Below are 25,364 nucleotides of genomic sequence, written 5' to 3' on the forward strand. Positions count from 1 at the left end.
CAATTATCATTCACATAGCATTGCTTCCTTTCAAGTAATAGGGTTGGAAACAATCAAGAGACCTCTTCGAGGTGGGGAGATCTACTTACCCGGGAGGTGTATTGGATCTTTAACCTGGGGACTAGATTTTCTGACGGTCTGAATAAGAAATGAGATCATGTTTCATTACTAATTTATATCAAAGTATAAGTCATTTTAATTTTGTTATCACAAATGATTGTATTTAATTTTGTGTAATAATTCTTCAATATGTGCAAATTTATTTGTTTAACATGTAGCGATCTATACACAAAATATTTGTATGTTTTTGTCTGACATTTGATTGGTGTCAGGTCCTTTTTAATGTTTTGCAATTCAATGGCAAAAAACGACATGGAAACCATCTGCAGAGACTTTGAAGACTTAGGCAAGAAAGTGAAAGAACTGGGAGCGCAGGTGGTCTTCTCATCCATCCTCCCAGTGGATGGCCATGGAACAAGGAGGTGGAATAAGATTCTGCAGGTGAACAACTGGCTACGTCAATGGTGCTGTCAGCAACGATTTGGATTTCTGGATCACGGAGTGAACTACTTATACGATGGACTACTTGCTAGAGATGGGGTGCACCTTACGAAAACTGGAAAGCATGTATTTGGAAGTCGCCTTGCTACATTTGTAAGGAGAGCTTTAAACTAGAACAACATGGGAAGGGAAGCAAAAGACCAGAAAAAGCCATACACCTGACAAATGCTATTGAGAACTCTGCTATTAGAAGTGGAAAGGAAGAACAAAGACGAAAGAATCTAATTAATAAAAATATTGGAGAAAGAGAAACCAATCACAAACTAGAATGTTTCTATACTAATGCACAAAGCATGGGCAACAAACAAGGAGAATTGGAACTACTAACACAGGAAAAGAAATATGATGTCATTGGAATCACTGAAACTTGGTGGGACAATACACATGATTGGAATACAAGACTAGAAGGATACAACTTATTTGCAAGAAACAGACTTGATAAACGAGGAGGGGGTGTCGCATTGTATGTTAGAAACGCGTATATCTGCACAGAGATTGAAGCTTCACAGACTGGGAGTTCTGTGGAAACTGTTTGGGTAAGAATACAAGGACAGAACAATGGAAAGGACACCATTGTAGGCATTTACTACAGGCCGCCTGTGCAAGCTGAAGATATGGATGAACTCTTTATGCATCAAATGGCCAAGTTCTCCAAAAAATATGACATAGTTGTCATGGGAGATTTCAACTATCCAGACATTTGTTGGGAATCTCTCTCAGGCAAAACTAACAGGTCAAGGAAATTCTTATCCTCTCTTGCTGACAACTTTATCTTCCAAAAGGTAAGGGAGAAAACAAGGGGAACTGCTACCTTGGATCTAATCCTTATAAACAGGGAGGAAATGGTTGAGGAGGTAAAAGTGGCTGGGACCCTAGGAGGTAGCGACCATGCTATTTTAGAATTTTGGATAACTAGAGGCGGAAGACCTGTGAAGACTCAGACGTCAAGGTTAGATTTCAGAAAGGCAGATTTTAAGGGATTCAGAAAGAGAATTGGAGGGATCCAATGGCTGGATATCCTTAAAGACAAAAATGTCCAGGAAGGATGGGAAATCTTGAAAAATGAAATTCTCAAAGCACAGTTAACAATTCCGAATAGAGGGAAGAATAGGAAGCATTTAAGGAAACCAGGATGGATGAACACAGAACTTAAGCACATGCTAAAAAGGAAGAAAAAAATGTTTATAAAATGGAAAGAGGGAGGCATATCTAAAGAAGAATATAATGCTGTCTGCAGAACCTGCAGGGCACAAATCAGATTAGCTAAAGCTGAAAATGAATTGAGGCTTGCAAGAGATGTCAAAAGCAATATTAAAGGATTTTGGGGATATGTCAAAAGTAAAAGAAAAGTCAAAGATGCTATAGGATTTTTACAGGATGAAAATGATGAAATGGTAAGACAGGATGTTGAGAAGGCTGAACTTTTAAATTCCTATTTTGCATCTGTTTTCTCTCAGAAAGGAAATGTAGCATCAACTGTTATTCACTGTCCTATTAAGGGAATAGAAGAATCCAGGATATCTATAAACAGAAAGATAGTGAGGAAACACTTAGCTAACCTAAATGAATTCAAGTCTCCAGGTCCAGATGAATTACACCCCAGAGTACTGAAGGAGATAGCAGAAGAAATTTTTGAACCCCTCTCCATAATCTTTGAAAATTCTTGGAGAACAGGAGGTGTGCCAGAAGACTGGAGAAGAGCAAATGTTGTTCCTATCTTCAAAAAGGGGAAGAAGGTGGACCCAGGCAACTATAGGCCGGTGAGTCTGACTTCTATACCAGGAAAGATCTTTGAACAAATTATTAAACAACATGTATGTCAATACCTGGATAAGAATGAAGTGATTAAACAGAGTCAGCATGGGTTTGCAACTAATAAGTCATGTCAGACTAACTTAATTTCCTTCTATGATGGTATCACTGATTGGGTGGATCAAGGAAATGCTGTAGATATAGTATATCTTGACTTCAGCAAAGCATTTGACAAAGTCTCTCATACAATCCTTACTGAAAAAATGACTAAGTATGGAATGGACAAGGCAACTGTTAGGTGGATTCATAACTGGCTTAGTGATCGGAACCAAAGAGTGGTCGTAAATGGCTGCACATCCAGTTGGAAGAATGTGTCAAGTGGGGTACCACAGGGCTCTGTCCTGGGCCCTGTATTGTTCAACATCTTTATCAACGATTTAGATGAAGGAATTGAGGGTAAACTGATTAAATTTGCTGATGACACAAAGCTAGGAGGGATAGCTAATACTAGAGAAGAGAGAGAGAGGATTCAAAAAGATTTAAATAAACTGGAGAAGTGGGCAGCAACTAACAGAATGGTTTTTAACAGGGAGAAATGCAAAGTACTACATCTGGGCAATAAAAATGAAAAAAGCAGATATAGAATGGGAGGAATAGGGCTAAGTGACAGCACATGTGAAAAAGACTTGGGTATACTAATAGATCACAGACTGAATATGAGTCAACAGTGTGATGCAGCAGCAAAAAAGGCAAATGCAATTCTAGGATGTATTAACAGAAGCATACAGTCTAGATCACGTGAAGTCATTATTTCCCTCTACTCCTCTTTGGTCAGACCTCATCTGGAATATTGTGTCCAGTTTTGGGCACCACATTTTAAAAAAAGACATCAACAAACTGGAGCAAGTTCAGAAAAGAGCGACCAGAATGGTGACCGGTCTGCAAACCCTGTCTTATGAGGAAAGGTTGCAGGATTTGGGAATGTTTAGTTTGCAAAAGAGAAGACTGAGAGGAGACTTAATAGCTGTCTACAAATATCTAAAGGGCTGTCACATTGTAGAAGGATCAACTTTATTCTCATTTGCACAAGGAAAGACTAGAAGCAATGGGATGAAACTGAATGGGAGGAGACACAGATTAGATATTAGAAAAAACTTTTTGACAGTTAGAGTGATCAATGAGTGGAACAGGCTGCCACGAGAAGTGGTGAGTTCTCCTTCAATGGAAGTCTTCAAACAGAGGCTGGACAGACATCTGACTGGGATGATTTAGCGAATCCTGCTTTGAGCAGGGGGTTGGACCAGATGGCCCAGGAGGTCCCTTCCAACTCTATGATTCTATGATTCTATGATTCTATGGTGTGTTAGTTTTGATAAAGATCGCGGCAGCTATCGTAACGTGCCACTCATGTCCTCATGTGAGATATAGTGGAGTCCGAGGAGCTTTTTGCATTTTTATTATTATGGAATAAAAGTTAGGAATTCTATCAGGAGGTGTTGTAACATTTGTTTCGCAATTTTCAAGGTGACATCAAGCCCCGAGGTTAGTAATGGAGAGGAATCAAGCAGATGCCCCCTTTACTAACGCAATAGTCACATTGTATGAACACACAGACACCCAGAATAAAGTTCTTTTTTTTAAATAATGACAGACTCCTTTAATAACCTTAATTAAACCATACTTTCGACCTTGCCCATTCCTCCAATGCCCTTGTCATCTGCAAAAGAGAAAAAAACAATATTCCTCACCTGTCCTCAGAGATGCTGCTAATCCATTTGTACCACGATGGATCTAGCTCTGCTACATCTAGGTGGCAGGCTGCATGATTGCATGATGTGACCATACAGCCTGTAATCCAGCAAAGACACTGAGACACTCGGTGTCTCTCTGTGAACTTTTATTACCTATCTGATTTCACCATGAGCGTGAGTATGTTCTCCTGCTCACAGTGCCATCAGACAGGTTCTGCGAGTTCACAGCCAATGAACTCACTTCACCTTTCTAACGTCAATGAGAGCGCCGTGCAAAATTTTCTCAGTGCATAGCACTCACTCGTATTCTGCAGTAGTGACGCCGGTCATACATCCTAAATATCTTTTTGTATTACAGGTAACTCTTGAGGCTTCTTTGGGAACCATTGACTTTTTAATGAATATATCCGGAATTTCAGATTGTCAAGCTTATGGTAGAGGAGAAAAACATCTGACTTTATTGACCAGGAGCATCCGAGTATTAAATAATATTTTGAAGTCTATCACTTACACAAGCACAATATATAGCATAAACAGCATGGATATTGGTGAGAAGTTACTAAATAAATTTATGTTCACTTGATTTTGATATTTTGATTTTATGGACAGCTGATTGACTCCTATTTATCTACTTGAGTTCTTACTCTGATTTGTTGATCCTAGTAAGGGCTCATACTCACATGCGAGAAACTCAAACGAGTCTCGCACGTCAATACCCGGCAGTAAGCAGCTGAATGCTACAAGCCGAGTGCTGGTGGCAGTGCCAGGTATTGATGTGCGAGACTCGTCCGAATTTCTTGCATGTGAGTATGAGCCCTTAGACATAAGTTTGTCTCTGGTGGTGTAAACGATAGATTCTCTTTTTTGTTCCTGTCCTTTAATATTCCTTGAGAAAAGTCTATCAGCAGATAGCCTAAGATGTGTTACTTGTTAGGCTGTGTGATGTAGTTTCAATACAATCACTGTTTTATCAGCAGGAGGTTATCAATGTCTGACTAGGTTTCACATGCAGACAATCAAGCTGATCTATGTATCCCCACCACTGATCGGCAGCTTATTGATAAGGCATAATGTACATAGAAAATTGCCATTCAGTGTTGTAGGCGAGGTTATATACAGCTCGGTATTTTGACCACTGATATATCTACTGTACAGCAAAGACATCAGGAATTCTGCTAAAGCTACACCAAGCAGTCCAGTAAGTGATACATCACTGAAATCAGGGCCTCTACACCATCATCCTGCAGCTCTCAGATTACATAGCAAAAACCGTCTGACAGATATGTGCTGCTAGATCCAGAACCAGTAGCCCAGATAGTTACTACTGTAGTACTGAGGTGGATATATCTGTGTAGGTTCTATGACACAATTATGAAAATAAGTGAAAAAGGTAATTATATGAATCCATGCATTGTATAGCAGTTTGTATGCTTGACCTCTTCTTTGTCTTTGTAAATTATCTTTACAGAATACTGACGTAGACAAGAATGAATAACAATATAATGGACACGGGTTGCTGGTTTACAAGTGCTTTTTATAAACTTGTTTTCATGTTCTTTTTTTCCTGTCTCCATTTTAGTGAACTTTACTCTTGGTAAACATACAGTTCATATACCAGTTTCCATCCGTCAGCCACAAATTCCTCACTTGCATGACCCAGGAAGAGGTAATGTGTGTGTGTGTGTGTATATGTGTGTGTATATATATATATATATATATATACATACATATATATATATATATAATGTGTGTGTGTGTGTGTATGTGTGTATATATATATATATATATATATATACATACATATATATATATATATAATGTGTGTGTGTGTGTGTATTTTAATGTGTGATTTATAATAAAAATATATTTTTAATAAAATGGTAATTTTTCTCAGCTTTCATGACCAGTGAAAAGGTAGGGGATGAAATAATTATTCAGCATATCTATCATCAAACATAGCCTATTGTTGAATGTATTATTAATAGTGTTGAGCATTCCGGGTATCGGCCGATATTCGCTGTATCGGAATTCCGATACCGAGTACCGATATTTTTTCTATATCGGATACCGGAATCGGAAGTTCCCATAATGCAATGAGCCCGCTTGATTTGATTCAGCCAATGGGAATCCTCAGAAGTGTGGGCACATCCTGTTAGGCATGTAGGCATGTTAACTATTGGCATGGCTGTGATTGGCTGCTTAAATGATGTCATCATGATGCGCGGTCTGTGCGCATCATGATGCGCGGTCAGTGCGGGCCTGCCGGTGGTCTGTACGGGCCTCTCGGGAGCCTGTGCCAGCTGTCGGTGGTCTGTGTTGGCTGCCGGTGGTCTGTACGGGCCTCTCGGGGGGCCTGTGCGGGCTGTCGGTGGTCTGTGCCGGGGGCCTGTGCCGGCTGCCGGTGGTCTGTGCGGGGCTGCCGGTGGTCGTGTGTGTGTGCAGGCATCGTCCGATGGGACTATAAGTCCCATCGGCCGATGCCTGCTACACTGACAGTGATTGACACATTAGCCAATGATGGGACAGTAGTAGTCCCATCATCCGGCTAATGTGTTGAATGTAAAAAAAAAAATATATATATATATATATACATACTACATACATACTTCATATATACTACATTCATACAACATACATACAACATACATATATACTACATTCATACAACATACATACTACATATATACTACATACATACTATATTCATACAACATACATATATACTACATACAACATACATGCTACATACTACATATATATTACATATATACTACATTCATACAACATACATACTACATATATACTACATTCATACAACATACATACATACTACATACAACATACATGCTATATACTACATACATACTACATATATACTACATTCATACAACATACATACATACTACATACAACATACATGCTACATATATACTACATTCATACAACATACATATATACTACATACTACATACATACTACATAAATACTACATTCATACAACATACATACATACTACATACAACATACATGCTACATATATACTACATTCATACAACATACATATATACTACATACATACTACATATATGCTACATTTATACAACATACATACATACTACATACAACATACATGCTACATACTACATACACTCACTGGCCACTTTATTAGGTACACCTGTCCAACTGTGTGTTAAGACTTAATTTCTAATCTGCCAATCACATGGCGGCAACTCAGTGCATTTAGGCATGTAGACATGGTCAAGACAATCTCCTGCAGTTCAAACCGAGCATCAGTATGGGGAAGAAAGGTGATTTGAGTGCCTTTGAACGTGGCATGATTGTTGGTGCCAGAAGGGCTGGTCTGAGTATTTCAGAAACTGCTGATCTACTGGGATTTTCACGCACAACCATCTCTAGGGTTTACAGAGAATGGTCCGAAAAAGAAAAAAAATCCAGTGAGCGGCAGTTCTGTGGCCGGAAATGCCTTGTTGATGCCAGAGGTCAGAGGAGAATGGGCAGACTGGTTCGAGCTGATAGAAAGGCAACAGTGACTCAAATTGCCACCCGTTACAACCAAGGTAGGCAGAAGAGCATCTCTGAACGCACAGTGCGTCGAACTTTGAGGCAGATGGGCTACAGCAGCAGAAGACCACACCGGGTACCACTCCTCTCAGCTAAGAACAGGAAACTGAGGCTACAATTTGCACAAGCTCATCGAAATTGGACAGTAGAAGATTGGAAAAACGTTGCCTGGTCTGATGAGTCTCGATTTCTGCTGCGACATTCGGATGGTAGGGTCAGAATTTGGCGTGAACAACATGAAAGCATGGATCCATCCTGCCTTGTATCAACGGTTCAGGCTGGTGGTGGTGGTGTCATGGTGTGGGGAATTTTTTCTTGGCACTCTTTGGGCCCCTTGGTACCAATTGAGCATCGTTGCAACGCCACAGCCTACCTGAGTATTGTTGCTGACCATGTCCATCCCTTTATGACCACAATGTACCCAACATCTGATGGCTACTTTCAGCAGGATAATGCGCCATGTCATAAAGCTCGAATCATCTCAGATTGGTTTCTTGAACATGACAATGAGTTCACTGTACTCAAATGGCCTCCTCAGTCACCAGATCTCAATCCAATAGAGCATCTTTGGGATGTGGTGGAACGGGAGATTCGCATCAGGGATGTGCAGCCGACAAATCTGCGCCAACTGTGTGATGCCATCATGTCAATATGGTCCAAAATCTCTGAGGAATGCTTCCAGCACCTTGTTGAATCTCTGCCACGAAGAATTGAGGCAGTTCTGAAGGCAAAAGGGGGTCCAACCCGTTACTAGCATGGTGTACCTAATAAAGTGGCCAGTGAGTGTACATACTACATACACTCACTGGCCACTTTATTAGGTACACCATGCTAGTAAGGGGTTGGACCCCCTTTTGCCTTCAGAACTGCCTCAATTCTTCGTGGCAGAGATTCAACAAGGTGCTGGAAGCATTCCTCAGAGATTTTGGACCATATTGACATGATGGCATCACACAGTTGGCGCAGATTTGTCGGCTGCACATCCCTGATGCGAATCTCCCGTTCCACCACATCCCAAAGATGCTCTATTGGATTGAGATCTGGTGACTGAGGAGGCCATTTGAGTACAGTAAACTCATTGTCATGTTCAAGAAACCAATCTGAGATGATTCGAGCTTTAGGACATGGCGCATTATCCTGCTGAAAGTAGCCATCAGATGTTGGGTACATTGTGGTCATAAAGGGATGGACATGGTCAGCAACAATACTCAGGTAGGCTGTGGCATGGCAACGATGCTCAATTGGTACCAAGGGGCCCAAAGAGTGCCCAGAAAAAATTCCCCACACCATGACACCACCACCACCAGCCTGAACCGTTGATACAAGGCAGGATGGATCCATGCTTTCATGTTGTTTACGCCAAATTCTGACCCTACCATCCGAATGTCGCAGCAGAAATCGAGACTCATCAGACCAGGCAACATTTTTCCAATCTTCTACTGTCCAATTTCGATGAGCTTGTGCAAATTTTAGCCTCAGTTTCCTGTTCTTAGCTGAGAGGAGTGGTACCCAGTGTGGTCTTCTGCTGCTGTAGCCCATCTGCCTCAAAGTTCGACGCACTGTGCGTTCAGAGATGCTCTTCTGGCCACCTTGGTTGTAACGGGTGGCAATTTGAGTCACTGTTGCCTTTCTATCAGCTCGAACCAGTCTGCCCATTCTCCTCTGACCTCTGGCATCAACATGGCATTTCCGGCCACAGAACTGCCGCTCCCTGGATTTTTTTTCTTTTTCGGACCATTCTCTGTAAACCCTAGAGATGTTTGTGCGTGAAAATCCCAGTAGATCAGCAGTTTCTGAAATTCTCAGACCAGCCCTTCTGGCACCAACAATCATGCCACGTTCAAAGGCACTCAAATCACCTTTCTTCCCCATACTGATGCTCGGTTTGAACTGCAGGAGATTGTCTTGACCATGTCTACATGCCTAAATGCACTGAGTTGCCGCCATGTGATTGGCTGATTAGAAATTAAGTCTTAACACACAGTTGGACAGGTGTACCTAATAAAGTGGCCAGTGAGTGTATATACTACATTCATACATGCATACTACATACATACTACATATATATACTACATTCATACAACATACATACATACTACATACAACATACATGCTACATACTACATACATACTACATATATACTACATTCATACAACATACATACAGTACATACTATATACAACATACATGCTACATACTACATACATACTACATATATACTACATTCATACAACATACATACATACTACATACAACATACATGCTACATATATACTACATTCATACAACATACATACATACTACATACTACATACATACTACATATATACTACATTCATACAATATACATACTACATACAATACATTCATACATTCATACAACATACATATATACGACATACATACTACATACATACTACATACAATACATTCATACATTCATACAATACATACATATAGACATACAGTACATATAACATAGAGTACATACTCACCATCACTTGTCACTTTGCTCACCGAAGCCAGTGTCATCTATAAAAGAAATTAGAAAAAAACAAACCACCAAATACTCCCTGATCCGCAGATATCCACGAGTGAGTGTTCCACGCCGATTTCCCGTGGAGAACAGCAGCATCCGCTGATGTGACCGCTCTCTAGGAGCTTCAATAATCCAATGACGGAAGGTAGGTATCCTTCCGCACTGTATTCCTCCGCCACTTTAAAAAAAATAGTCCCTAGTCTCACTTTATGGCAAAAGCTGCCTGGGAACTTTCTCACACAGCGGTCGCATCAGCTGATGCTGCTGTTCTCCAGGGGAAATCGGCGTGGGACCCTCGTGGATTTCTGCGGATCAGGGAGTATATGGCTTGTTTGTTATTTTCATATTTTTTCATAGATGACACTGGCTTCGGGGAACAATGTGACAAGTATTGGTGAGTATGTACTCTGTTATATGTACTGTATGTCTATATGTATGTATTGTATGAATGTATTGTATGTACTATGTATGTATTGTATGAATGTATGTATATTGTGTGTAGTATGTATGTAGTATGTATGTTGTATGTAGTATATATGTATGTTGTATGAATGTAGTATATATGTAGCATGTATGTAGTATGTAGTATATATGTATGTTGTATGAATGTAGTATATATGTAGCATGTATGTAGTATGTAACATGTATGTATGTTGTATGAATGTAGTATGTAGCATGTATGTAGTATGTATGTTGTATGAATGTAGTATATATGTAGTATGTATGTAGTATATATGTATGTTGTATGAATGTAGTATATATGTAGTATGTATGTAGTATATATGTATGTTGTATGAATGTAGTATATATGTAGCATGTATGTAGTATGTAGCATGTATGTATGCTGTATGAATGTAGTATGTAGCATGTATGTTGTATGTAGTATGTATATATGTTGTATGAATGTAGTATATATGTAGTATGTATGTAGTATGTAGTATATATGTATGTTGTATGAATGTAGTATATATGTAGCATGTATGTTGTATGTAGTATGTATGTATGTATGTTGTATGAATGTAGTATGTAGCATGCATGTTGTATGTAGTATGTATGTATGTTGTATGGATGTAGTATATATGTAGTATGTATGTAGTATATATGTATGTTGTATGAATGTAGTATGTAGCATGTATGTTGTATGTAGTATGTATGTATGTTGTATGAATGTAGTATATATGTAGCATGTATGTAGTATATATGTATGTTGTATGAATGTAGTATGTATGTTGTATGAATGTAGTATGTATGTAGTATATATGCAGTATGTATATATATATTTTTTTTACATTCAACTCGTTAGCCGGATGATGGGACTACTACTGTCCCATCATTGGCTAATGTGTCAATCACTGTCAGTGTAGCAGGCATCGCCCGATGGGACTTGTAGTCCCATCGGACGATGCCTGCACAGACACAAGACCCCTGGCTGGCCCGCACAGACCACCGACAGCCGGCACCGGCCCCCGGCAGGCCGGCACAGACCACCGGCAGCTGGCACAGGCCCCCGAGAGGCCCGTACAGACCACCGGCAGCCGGCACAAGCCCCCGGCAGGCCTGTACAGACCCCGGGCAGCCGGCACAAGCCCCCGGCAGGCCCGTACAGACCCCCGGCAGCCGGCACAAGCCCCCGGCAGGCCCGTACAGACCACCGGCAGCCGGCACAGGCCCCTGGCAGCTGGCACAGACCACCGACAGCCGGCACAGGCCCCCGAGAGGCCCGTACAGACCACCGGCAGCCGGCACAGGCCCCCCGAAAGGGCCGTACAGACCACCGGCAGCCGGCACAGGCCCCTGGCAGCTGGCACAGACCACCGACAGCCGGCACAGGCCCCCGAGAGGCCCGTACAGACCACCGACAGCCCGCACAGGCCCCACCCACACACACAGACATGCACACGCACTCCCGAAAGGGTTTTTTTTAATTCCGATATTTCTGTCCCATTGACTTTACCCGATACTTTTTTTAGATCAGCCGATCCAATCCGATCCAATATCTTTCAATATCAGGTGGTATCATTCAACACTAATTATTAAAATAATGTTTTTCAATTTTCCATAACACTATCTACACACAACATTGAAATTGCCCTTTTTTGCCCTGTCCATGAATTTTTTTATGGTGTCTGTGAATTTTTTTAAATTGAAGAAGCTTTATATAGTGTAAGGTAGCTACCGGACACAGTGGTTATAAAATATGTATCATATGTATATATGTGATATATACCTCAAGTAATACTGTAGTACTACACCTCTGGTGCTATAGTGGACTTGTCTGATTTGTCCTTGTTTCACTACCTGATGGCAAATAGGGATTCTGTAATGATTATCGGAAGCTGAACGAAGTCTCTAAGTTTGACGCATATCCGATACCGTGTGTCAATGAGTTAAGCGTGACTCTTGGGCCGGAAAAGTGCATAACTAACCTGGATCTAAGGGAAGGGATATTATCAAATACACATGTTACAAGAAGCAAAGGAGAAGACTGCTTTCTCTATTCCCGACAGATGCTTCCAGTATGTCCGGATGCCATTCAGTCTACAAGGAGCTTCGGCCACTTTCCAGAGGGCCATGGACCACATACTCACACCAGATAAGAATTATGCCACCACACACCTGGACGATATCGTAATCTTCAGTCTGGATTGAAGAAGTCATTTGGGAAAGGTCCAGGTAGTGTTCTCTATAAATCAAAAAAAGTTCCATGGGGAAAGAAGAGGCCAAATACCTTGGATATGTAGTAGGTAGAGGCAAAATCAAACCCCAGAACAATAAAGTGGACGCAATCCACAACTGTCTGAAAGCAAGTTAAATCCTTTCTGGGAATTGTGGAGTACTACAGGAGGTTCCTCACAAACTTTGCCATTATGGCCACACAACTTACCAACCACCTTAAGGGGACAAAATCGGTTATGGCTAAATGGACTTCAGAGGTGGAGATGGCCTTTCAAGAACTGAAAGTAGCTCTCTGTAAGAAGCCAGTCCTTGTAGGCCCCAACTTTAAGAAGGAAATTGTACTCTGAATGGACACCTCAGAAGTTGGATTAGGAGCGGTCCATTCTCAGGAGATATACAGAGAGAAGCACCCTATTCTCTAACTGGGTTTTAAATTGTCAGCATGTAAGTAAAATTATTCCACTGTAGAAAAGGAATGCTTGGCCAAGTGGGTGGTGGACACATTGTGATACTATCTGTTAGGGCTAAAATTTAATATGGTGTCAGACTATGCCCCAATCGAATGAGGAAGAAGGGGAAAAATGCTCCTGTTAACCGCTGGTTTCTAGTCCTGCAGGATTTCCGCTTCCATGTGGAACACAGAGCAGGGAAGTTACATGATAATGCCAATGTTGTCTCGAGAATCCCGTTTCTAATGATAGAAGGTGCCAAGCCCCATGGCTTTAGGCGGAAGGGGAGGTATGTAAGGTGGCTACCAGACACATAGTGGATGGGAGATATGTATCGTAGAGATGGATGTCCTATGTGATATAAACCTAAAGTAATGCTCTAGTACACATAGTACTAAGAGGGATTAATTAGCAATGATAGCCTGGGATAAATGTGAGCAACTAGAGAGTTAGGTCGGGACAACTGCTCATAATATTTCTACCACTAGGAGTGGTTCACATGAGAAAATGGGACCTCTTTGTCTCACACATATTCTGTATGTGGATGTGTGCAGACCTCCAGGATTGTGTGCCTTTGCTAAAGGACTAAGAAGACAACTTACTGAGATGATGACTTTTGGGTTTTCATTGGCTGTAAGCCATAATTATCAACATTAACAGAAATAAACACTTGTAATAGATCACTCTATATAATGAGTTTCACTTTTTTGTATTGAATTACTGAAATAAATTAACTTTTTGATGATATTCTAATTTAGTGAGAAGCACCTGTATATCAAATCTACACTACCAAACCCAGAAACATTAAAATAAAATAGAAAAAGAAAAAGCACTAAAAAAACAGAGACCAAAAATTGATCCTCATTGCTTGCGTGCTTATTGAAAAACAAACAATTCAATATCATACATTAATTCAATAGGAGCCAAAGTATTTAAATTAAAAATCCACTTGGATTCAACATAGCGAGATCGCTAGCAAGATCGCTAATGCGTCCCCAATTTTGTGACGCAACAGCGATTTCACCTGTGATCTCGCTACATGTGACATGCAGCAGCGACCGGCCCCCCTGCTGGATATCGCTGATCGTGCAGGAATGTCCTGGGCCTTTTTTCGTCATCGGCATCCTGCTGGCCAGCGCGCATCGCTGTGTTTGATCGTTGCTGCGTCGCTGAAGAGATCTGCCTGTTTGGCAGCTTACTAGCAGTCATTTAGCGACGCACCAGCGATCCCTACCAGGTCGTATCATTGTCGGGATTGCTGGTGCGTCGCTAAGTGAAATGGCACTCTAAAGGCCCTGTCACACTAAACAATGTACCAGCGATCCCACCAACGATCCGACATGATGGGATCGCTGGGACATCGTTAGGCTAATCGCTGGTGAGCTGTCACATAGACAGCCCCAGTGATCAGGACCAGCGACGCTGGACGCTGGTTTCTAATGTAAATGTCGGGTATCCAGGAACGACTCCTGGATACCCAACATTTAATTTGGAAACCAGCATGTACGCCGGTTTCCATGGTAAACAGTGGGTATCCAGGAGCCACGGCTCCTGGATACCCGACATGTACCTTAGCAACCAGCGTCCAGCATCACTGATCGCTGGTCTCTCGCTGCCACACGCAGCGATGGGCGCTGGGCAGCGGGAGACCAGCAATTGAAAAATGGCCCAAGCCACTCGAGCATGATCAGCGATAACCGACAGGGAGGCCGGGCGCTGATCCCCATCACACACAGCGATCTCGCTGATGTGTAACAAAATCAGCGATCTCGCTAGCGAGATCGCTTAGGGTGATGGGGCCTTTAGTCCCTCAAAGTGTTGACAAGCAGGTGAGCGTGAGTGACCTGTTTTTATTTTAAGAACAGGGATCTATCAAAGTATGATTGTCACAAAACGTTTGTGGAAGTATATCATGACATACACAAAAGATCACCTGGACTAGCTAAAATGATAATGGAAGACTGTTTTGTGAATTTATGAGAACAAAACAGAGCTTTTTGGTTTAAATGAAAATTGTGAGGTTTGGAAAAATAAAACACTCCATTAGAGAATAAAAACTGTAATGCCAGCAGTGCACCAACGTCCTTGCACAATCTCTCTTCTTCCTGCCAGCAGGGACAATAACATGCTCACCACCATGGCTGCTTTGTTCCAGACCCTGCTGCAGCTTTAGCATCCCAGGGCCTGTGTACATTGTGCAGGTCTTCAGGCAGCGCACTTACGACCACCTGTGGTTCAAGTCTAACCACATCATCAGCGGCTCTACTTAAGAACTAGGCAGTCGCTTAGTTATGCACCTCCAGGCTCTCCCCGGTCCGCGACACAGTGAGATGACCAGTAGAGATGAGTGACTTTGCCTTTTTTCGGGTCGAGTCGGATTTCACGAAACCCAACTTTCGCAAAAGTTGGGTCGAACGAAATCGGCCGATTATTGTGAATAGTCGAAGTCCGACTGAAACACGAAACCCAATGTAAGTCAATGGGGAAGAAAAGTCGGTAGAGAGTGGAGGACAGGAAACACACCTAGAGTGCCCATTTTAATGCCAAAAACATGAATTCTTATTCCTTAAGCTTGTCAACCTTAATTTACTTCATAATAATAGTTAGGCATTGAAAACTGGGGGTTATTTGGCTAAAGATGTGGAGGGGTATTGCTGGCTCCAGACTTTCGTGGGCCAGGGCCAAAGAGTGTCACTGGGCTCCTTTAACACATGACACAATTCATGATTAGAGTTGAGCGATACCAGCCGATACTTGAAAATATCGGATCGGAATGGATCGGCCGATCTTAAAAAAAAGTATCGGTATCGCCGATTCCGATACCGGAAGTCCCATTCAAGTCTATGGGACTTCCGGTATCGGAATAAAAAAACCCTATTTTTGCCTTGTACAGCCTCTCTGGGGTCTGTACGGGCCTTTCGGGGGGCTGTGCCGGCCTGCCAGGGGGTCTGTGCAGGCTCCGGTGGTCTGTGCCGGCCTGCCGGGGGGCTGTGCCGGCCTGCCGGTGGTCTGTGCAGGCTCCGGTGGTCTGTGCCGGCCTGCCGGTGGTCTGTGCAGGCTCCGGTGGTCTGTGCCGGCCTGCCGGGGGGCTGTGCCGGCCTGCCGGTGGTCTGTGCAGGCTCCGGGGGTCTGTGCAGGCATCGTCCGATGGGACTACAAGTCCCATCGGGCGATGCCTGCTACCATGACAGTGATTGACACATTAGCCAATGATGGGACAGTAGTAGTCCCATCATCCGGCTAATGTGTTGAATGTAAAAAAAAAAAAAAAATTACATGCTACATACATGCTACATACATACAACATGCATACTACATATATACTACATGTAACATACATACTACATATATACTACATGCAATATGCATACTACATACATGCTACATACTACATGCATGCTACATACATGCTACATACATACTACATATATACTAAATTCTCCAATAGCTCCAAAAACAGACAGTATATTCCTCCATACAGTATTATGGCCACCGCATAGTGCGCCATACAGAGTAATGAGGCCCATATATTTCTCAATACAGAATCATTGGTCCCATATAATGTTCGATACAGTTTATGATGAGCTCCACATAATGCTAAAGTATATGTTGCTCACCATGGATGAAGCTCCAGTGTCTTATGGGCCCAAATAATGCTCCATATATAATGGGCCCCATTTCTAATGCTCCAGTGTATAATGTGCCCTGTAAATGCTGCTCCAGTGACTGATGTCCACCTTTGGAATGCTCCAGTGTATGGTGGGCCCCAGATTTCATTCTCCAGAGTATCGTGCTCCCCAAAAATTGCTCCCAACCTTTAAAACAATTAAATAAGTCTCCTCGCTAGGGAATCCCTATACTCTGGACTCCTCGTCGTCCCCATCTTCCATCTCTCTGCACTTGGACTGTTTAGGCAGAGGGCGTACAGACGTGATGTCATCGCGCTCTTTGACCAGAATGTCACTGTCAGGAAAAGTGTTTGGTTTCCGGGGGCAGTATGGTTACAAAGCTGAACCTTAAAGGAATGTCCAGAAGGGCACGACCAGGAGTGGAGGCTGCGGCTTAATTGGACTCAACATGGGCAACCTCAACCATGCCATCCACAAAAAAGCTGCACAGATTGTAAGCTTAATTCCGTTAACGAACGGGACCCAGGCATACCCCCGCAGTCCGCGTCCAGCTTACTAGAGGGACACGCGAGGCTCTGGCATGCGAGATCGGCCAATAACAGGTCTGTCATGCCCTTACATGTCCGGGGCTGCACGTGTGCTACAATGAAAGGACCAGCGTGTATCACTTACAGGTGCGGATAACACGCTGAACCCCGTTAGTGATGGGGATCTGAGATTACAATTCTTCCCCGCAAACAAGCATTTCCCAGTAAGTGCAGGTCAACCGTAATTCCAGAATTAGGCCTAAACGGCATTCCAGAAAGAATGTGAAAAAATTAAGTGTCCAAACCACAGGTGCTGTAGCTTGCTTAGCAGCTGGGCTCCTCTGCTGAGTAGCACACAGTTCTTACATAAACAGGCGGCATAGCTTGGTTCACGAGTGGCCAACTCGGCTTAGTAGCATACACAGTTACTAGGCCCAAAACGATTTTCAGGACAATATGCGGTAAAAAATTATTGGAAACACACACGGTGTAGCTCCTTCACAGGTGTACTACACCGCTGGCTACCAGACACCGCTACTATGCCCTAAAACTGTCTATTATCATTGAAAACCATTATTAATGTGAAAAAAAAATACGCTTTTGTTTAACGAAACGTTCTCGAACGGAAACTCGAACAGCCAAATTTTAATCAAAGTTCGACGAACGGATCTAACACCGCCCAAAACAGCTAGAATTTGAACTTGGCCAGCAGTTCCACTCAAACACCACTCATCTGTAATCAGGAGGCAGATTCAGACGGTCTCAGGCACAGTATGGATTCGACAAGATTGCAGAAAGTTGAGAAAGGGTACAGTATCACCGGATAACAGGTATATATAGCATAGTTTAAACATTTAAAATCTCTGTGTTTATTTCCGGAATACGACAAAGACACTCACAGCCTCACTATGGATTAGACAACAATCTAAAAAGTAGAAAAAAGGAAATGTTTCTGAAGCGTACGCCAGTATACACTGTTGGGGTATTTTTAAATCTTCATATATATTTCTGTCTCAGTAAGACAGTCCAGACTCTCCGCAAGAGGAAACGAGATGGATAAAAGTACAGACATAAAGTCGAGTCATTGCAGAAATTTAGGAATTACTAATCACAGGAAAAACTCCCGGGAGAATTCTCAGAGGCGATGCTGACCCTCAATTACTTTGTGTGTGGAGACAGCGAAAACAGTTCTTTGTGAAGAAAGGGTTGCTGTATCGCAGTACCGTTGATCCCATCACCGTTACTCATCTCCATCAAATTTTGATCACAGGAAGAGATGTAAACATGGTCCACATTGCCTATCATGATCTGTCAGGTAACTTTGGAGTGCAAAAGACAGAAGCCACAGGCTGTAGGCTATTTTATTGGATTGTCATGAGAGGGCACATTTAAAAATGTGGGCAGGAATGTCACACGTCTGTGAGTAGGAAAACTGTGAAAGCTGATGATAAACCACCACTGCATCTCATTGTGAGTCGATGTCCATAAGAAATGGAAGCCATTGATCATCTGAAGCTGGAGCCCGGCCAGCAGGACAGGGCGTAGCTATGTCTTAACCATCATCTATCAGTTCACCAAATTTGTAGTGGCAGTCCCAGGGAAGGATTTGACAGCCCAGACTACACAGCGGAGGAGCAGGGAGAGGTAAATATTGCAAATGCTGGGGCCCTGCCCAAGCAAATTGGCCCACTCGTGGGCGTCGGTACTGGCACTGGGCCCCTCATAGTATGCCGGTGTGTCTGACGGCGGGTGTGCACCCCCACCGTCAGAGACACTCGATTGCTCTATGAGGGACCCTGTGCCAGTGCTGGCGCCCAAGAGTCGGCCCACCCACCTGTCCAGGGCAATGGCACTCGCACGGTTGCATGTGCTAGGTGGTGACCCCGGCCATGAGGGGGGGGGCAGCCCAGTTAGGGAGGTTTAAAAAATGGCATATGTTGATGTTGGACATTCAGCAACTGCAAATGGAGGAATTGGTGAAGTCCGAGGAAGAGGAGGACAAAAGCGAGCCATTTTTCTGGCAACCTTTGTGTCATCAGGGGAAGGTTGGACAAAATCCTTTGAAACCCATGCATGGTTCATTTTAATGAAGGTTAGATCATCAACATTTTGGGTCGACAGACGGGTCCTTTTTTCTGTCAGGATTGAGCCAGCAGCACTGAACACTCTTTCTGATAGCACACTAGCAGCAGGGCAAGCGAGCTCCTGTAAGGCATATTGTGCCAATTCAGGCCAGGCGTCCAGTTTAGAGGCCCAATAGTAAAAGGGGAATGACCTGTGAGGGAAAACATCGATATGGGACGAGAAGTAGTTTGTAACCATAGCTGACAACTGCTGTCTCCTGTCACTTTCAATGCAGTATTACCAGTCGTGTGAGCGGGACTTGAAAAATAAGTCCACAACATGGTCATGAAACCCCTGTCTCCAACGCCACTTCTGATGTGTGCACCACGAACACCTGTTCCATGTTGCCCCCTACGGCTCTTTGGAGAACCATCATCGCTGCTGTGTGCTGGAAATGCCTCAAACAAACGGTTTACCAGAGTTGCTTGTTTGTTAGCCAATATTAGGTCAAGGTTCTCCTGTGGCATGATGTTTTGGAATTTACCTTTATAGCGTGGATCCAGGATGCTGGCCAACCAGTAGTCGTCATCATTCATCATTTTTGCAATGCGGGGGTCCCTTTTTAGGATCTGCAAGGCATAATCTGACATGTGGGCCAATGTTCCAGGTGTCAATGATGCACTGCGACTGCTGGGTGGAGCAGCACTTTCTGGCAAATCCACATCCCTCCAGTCACGCACAAACCCTTTACCTGACCTTGCCACGCCAACATTTTCTCTTGCCCCACGAGAAGCATCCTCCTCCCCTAAATAATCATCCCCATCATCATCCTCCTCCTCTTCCTCTTCTTCCTCCACCTCGTCCAGGAGAGGTCCCAGAGCAGACAATGGCTGACTGTCATCAAGGCTTCCCTCTTCCTCTTCCTCATCCTCCTTGGCTGCAGACGCCTGCTCCTTAATGTGCATCAAAGTTTGCATGAGCAGATGCATAAGTGGGATGCTCATGCTTATGATGGCGTCGTCTGCGCTTACCAGTCGTGTGCATTCCTCAAAACACTGAAGGACTTTACAGAGGTCTTTCAGCTTTGACCACTGCACTCCCGACAACTCCATGTCTGCCCTCAAAGTGCCTGGCCATGTATCCTCCCACAAATGCATTACAGCCTGCCTCTGTTCGCCCAGCCTCTCAACCATGTGCAGGGTGGAGTTCCACCTTGTTGCAATGTCGATAATTAGGCGGTGCTTGGGAAGGTGGAGCAACCGCTGCAGCTTCTGCATACGACTGGAGTGTACGGGTGACCGGCGGATGTGCGAGCACAGTCTTCGGACCTTCTGGAGCAGGCCTGTTAACTCCAGATAATTATTGAGGAAGCACTGCACCACCAGGTTCAAGGTATGAGCCAGGCAAGGTATGTGTCGGATTTTTGAAAGGGCTATGGCTGCCACAAAATTCCGGCCGTTATCACTAACTACCTTGCCTGCCTCAAGATGTAGACTGCCCAGCCATGACTCAGTTTGTCGCTGCAAGTAGTCGGCCAGTACCTCTGCGGTGTGTCTGTTGTTGCCCAAACACATCATCTTCAACACAGCCTGCTGACGCTTACCACTAGCTGTTCGATAGTGGGACACTGAGTGTGCAACACTGGCAGCTGTGGATGGAGTGCTCGTGCGACTGCGCACTGTGGACGAGCTTTCGCTTCTGGAGGAGGAGGAGGGTCGAACGCCTACAGCCAATTGTTTCCTATACCGTGGGCTAGGCAGCACTGTCCCACCACCGCTGTCCCCTGTGGACCCTGCACCCACCACATTTACCCAGTGCGCAGTGATGGACACGTAACAGCCCTGGCCATGCCTACTGGACCATGCATCTGTTGTGAGGTGCAACTTTCCACTCACTGATTGCTTGAGTGCATGGACAATGCGGTCTTTCACATGAAGGTGGAGGGCTGGGATGGCTTGGCGAGAAAAGAAGTGCCTACTGGGTAGGTCATAGAGTGGTACTGTGTAGGCCATGAGTTTGCGGAAAGTTTCGATTTCAACCAACCGGTAGGGCATGATCTCTAACGAGATTAGTTTGGCAATGTGGGCGTTCAAACCCAGTGTACGCGGATGAGAGGATGAGTACTTTCTTGTCCTACTCATAGTCTCTGGTAGAGTGAGCTGGACTTGAGAGCTGCATATGGTGGTACTAGCGGTGGACATGGCGGACTGAGAGAGGGTTGATGATGGTGATGGAGTTGGTGTTCTTTCTGATGGCCTAGATTCAGTCTTTCGTAGCAATAACATTGTGATTCCCTGACTGCTTTGGCCTTGCGACGACACCTCAACATTTGCTGCTGATGGTGTACTAACCGGTGGGCTTACAGTGGGGGAAACGATGTAGCATTGCTGACTACCTTCATTGGGAGCAGTTGCACATGTGGTACGTGAGGTTTGGTAGTCCGTCTATGCTTGCAAGTGCATGGTGGTTAAATGTCTAAGCATGCAACTGGTATTCAAATTTCTCAGATTTTTCCCTCGGCTAAAGGTCTTTGCGCACTTCTTACAGGTAACTTCTTTCTTGCACGCTGTCCTAATTTGACCATCTGGCCTAGCTGTCCAGCAACTCTTTTGGTTTTTGTAACCCATTTTTGGACTGCTCTGGGCCTGCCAGATAACAGCTGTTGCGATGTCGATGCCTGCTGCGGATGCTCCTCCTCCTCTTCTGAGCTATTGGCAGCAGCACCCTCTTCCCCCAATGGATGCCAATCTGGGTCAAAAACTGGGTCATCCATCACCTCCTCTTCAAAGTCATGTGCACCTTCCTCTGTGTCACCATGTAAGGTGGTATAGTATGCGGGAAGGGGCACCTGAGTTTCATCAGGGTCAGATTCTGGCTCAGTACACTGCGAGGATAATGTAGTGCTCTGAGTGAATGCACCAGATAAATCTAGCAGTGACTGTGCATCAGTGCACTCCATGTCAGATTCTTCTTGGACTGGGTAATTCACGATTTGACTTGATAACCCAGGCATGGTATGTGAAAAGAGCTCCATGGAGTAATCTGTAGTGTGGCCTGCCACATACTTTACTTTTGGTAGGGGTGAAGGACACAAGGAATGGTGTGGTTCCTGACCATGAGCCTCCAATGACAACTCAGTGCTTTTATTTTTTGAAAGTTCAGAAGAGGAGGCGATAGAGCTGGAGGCTCTGTCAGCAATGTAAGCCAAAACTTGTTCCTGAAGCTCCGGCTTTAAAAGCGGTTTACCTACTCCCAGAAAAGGGAGCCTTCGAGGCCTTGTGGAGCCAGATGATGATGCAGGCTCAACACCTCCTGCTTTAGGTGCTATTGTGCTTTTGCCACTACCAGCAGATCCACCACCACCACCAACACCATCATTACCAGCTGGCAACCCCCACCCACTTCCACGGCCTCTTCTAACACACTTCCTCATTTTTGGGAAAATGTACCCAAAATACCACCAGCAATATGGTACTGTAAAACAAGGTACAAGGTGTATATAGTATTGGGGAGAATTTGAATCTCCCTATAGACTTGAGGACACTGAACTATTATCTCAGGCCCAGTGTAGATTACACCTCAATATAACAGGCTGAAATTGGATGGTGTATAAAATGTCTATATAGGACTGGGGAGAATTTGAATCTCCCTACAGACTTGAGGACACTGAACTATTATCTCAGGCCCAGTGTAGATTACTCCTTTATATAACAGGCTGAAATTGGATGGTGTATAAAATATCTATATAGGACTGGGGAGAATTTGAATCTCCCTAGAGATTTTAGCAAGCTGACAATGATGCTCTCAGTCCCAAGTATGGCAGCAGGCAGCCTAATAAGCAGGACTGCTGCACACAAAAGTGTGGAAAAATGAATGCTTGGTAACTGGGCAAAAAAGAGGATGAAAAGTATTTTTGCTTTTAAAAAAGCAGTTTGCACAGCAGTGTGAAAACAGCAAAGCAGCTATCAGGGAGCCTTATAAGGCAGCCTAATAACCAACAGAGCTGAATGCACCAAAATATAGCCTCCCCTTGCACTGCACACTAACTGGTGTGTTGTACAGGCAAAATCGCTAGCAGCAGAGGCAGTTTTTTGTATCTTCTTCTGCCTAACGCTCTCCCTACAGAATCAGCAGCAGCAGCAGCAGTTCTCCCTATTCTGAGATCAGCAGAAGTAAGATGGCGGTCGGCGTGCACGCCCTTTTATAGCCCCTGTGACGCCACACAAAGCATGCCAATCACTTGCATGCCCTTCTCAAAGATGGTGGTGACCGCTGCCTATGTCATCGCGTTGCCCACAGTGTGCGTCCTCCATCATTGGCTGAAAAAGGGCGCTGGAAGCATCTTTTGAAACACGACTTTGGCGCCATGGTCGCCGACTTCGTGGCCGACCTCACGCTATGGTCGGGTTTCGTTTCATGAAACCTGACTTTTGCGAAAGTCGGCGACTTTTTAAATTGACCATCCCGTTTCGCTCAACTCTGACCAGCCAATGTGATCTTTAGGATAACATCATGTCCTATCTGTGGACAGTAAAGATCCGTTTGGATGCCCTGATGTCGACTGCTACATTCTCTCCAGTCCAAGCTGCAGCAACCTCGACAGTGACTATTTAGCCTGCAACTTCTGCACCAGGACCTGGACCTGATCTGTATGCAATACCACATTATGACTGGGATCCCTGTTGTGAGTTCATTTTCCCCTTCACCGTCGATGTCTGATTAACTCCCTCTTCTGGTGAAGGAAGGTAGTGAGGCTGATTACCAAACATCTGATCTGGTAGATAATGACTGGGTAACAGGAATTTCTGACTGGATATAAGGCAGCCGACGCCCTTCTGAGTCGCTGGTGATTTCTCTGCTGGATTCTTGGAGACCAGTCTGATTCCTGCTTCCCAAAGATAGGTTTTTGCTTTGCTATTGAACTTATTAGTTTTGTTTTGTTTACCTTGTTTTTTGGAGTTCAGCCATCCCCGGTCGGGGGTGTGCTGAGTTCCATTTTTGTCTCTGATCAGTTTGTCTCTTTGCTCTGTCTTCAGAATTTACCTGAGTGCTGATATAGTCTTTTTGAAGTCCTAGCGACTTCAGGGCCTGTTTTTCCTATCAGACGGTTGGGACATTTTTTGGTAGGGTTTTTTACGGATTGCAGACAGCAGCTTTTCTATCCTGTCCTTTTTAGTTAGCTTGGGCCCCATCGTTTGCTCAACCTATCTTTCTATCTGTGTTAGTGTTTTCATCTTGCTTCACCGTCATTATATGTTGGGGGCTGCCTATTGCTTTGGGGTCTGCTCTGGGGCAGTTTAGATTTCCCCTTTCTTTCTTTAGGCCTATTTAGTTCTCCGGCTGTGATCGAGGGGTCTAGGGCATCGTAGGAACCCCCCACGGCTACTGTTAGTTGTTGTGGATAGGATCAGGGGTCTGCAATCCGATAGGTACCAACCTCCGGTTTTCTGGACTTAGCTTGTATTTTTGTTTTTTCCTCCTTCGGTGACTCATTCGTAACAGATCCCAAGCAATGCCGTGAGTTCATTAATCAGTGCTAGCTGCACTTCAAACTGCTGGCTCACCAGTTGCCCTCCAGTCGAGCTATAGTGGCATTCTTAATGTCCAATCTTGAAGGAGAGGCCCTAGCATGGCTTAACCGCTTGTGAGATAGAGGGGACCCTGAAAGCTCAGCTCTGCAGGACATCCTGGCAGTTTTCCACATGGTCTTCGACAAGCCGGGCCGTGTCACCTCTGCAGCATTCTCCCTCCTCAGATTGCGTTAGGCAGGTCTGACTGTAGATCCATCCTTTTTTCTCTTACCTGTGCAAACATTTTAGTATCCCTGATCACA

At 44.0% G+C, this 25,364-nt stretch overlaps 1 protein-coding gene across 1 annotated transcript in view; it reads left to right on the forward strand.

Annotated features, from left to right (window-relative positions):
* The window catches only part of B4GALNT2 (beta-1,4-N-acetyl-galactosaminyltransferase 2 (SID blood group)), a 384,595-nt gene that overhangs the window by 268,463 nt on the left and 90,768 nt on the right, over positions 1–25,364 (forward strand). The window contains exons 5-6 of the mRNA XM_073572735.1: positions 4,423–4,612; positions 5,644–5,730. Coding sequence (XP_073428836.1) covers positions 4,423–4,612; positions 5,644–5,730 — 277 coding nt within the window. The remainder of the gene's footprint in view (positions 1–4,422; positions 4,613–5,643; positions 5,731–25,364) is intronic.

Source organism: Dendrobates tinctorius, unplaced genomic scaffold, assembly GCF_039654945.1.
Source record: "Dendrobates tinctorius isolate UK_male_01 unplaced genomic scaffold, ASM3965494v1 ptg000032l, whole genome shotgun sequence".
Lineage (NCBI taxonomy): Eukaryota > Metazoa > Chordata > Amphibia > Anura > Dendrobatidae > Dendrobates > Dendrobates tinctorius.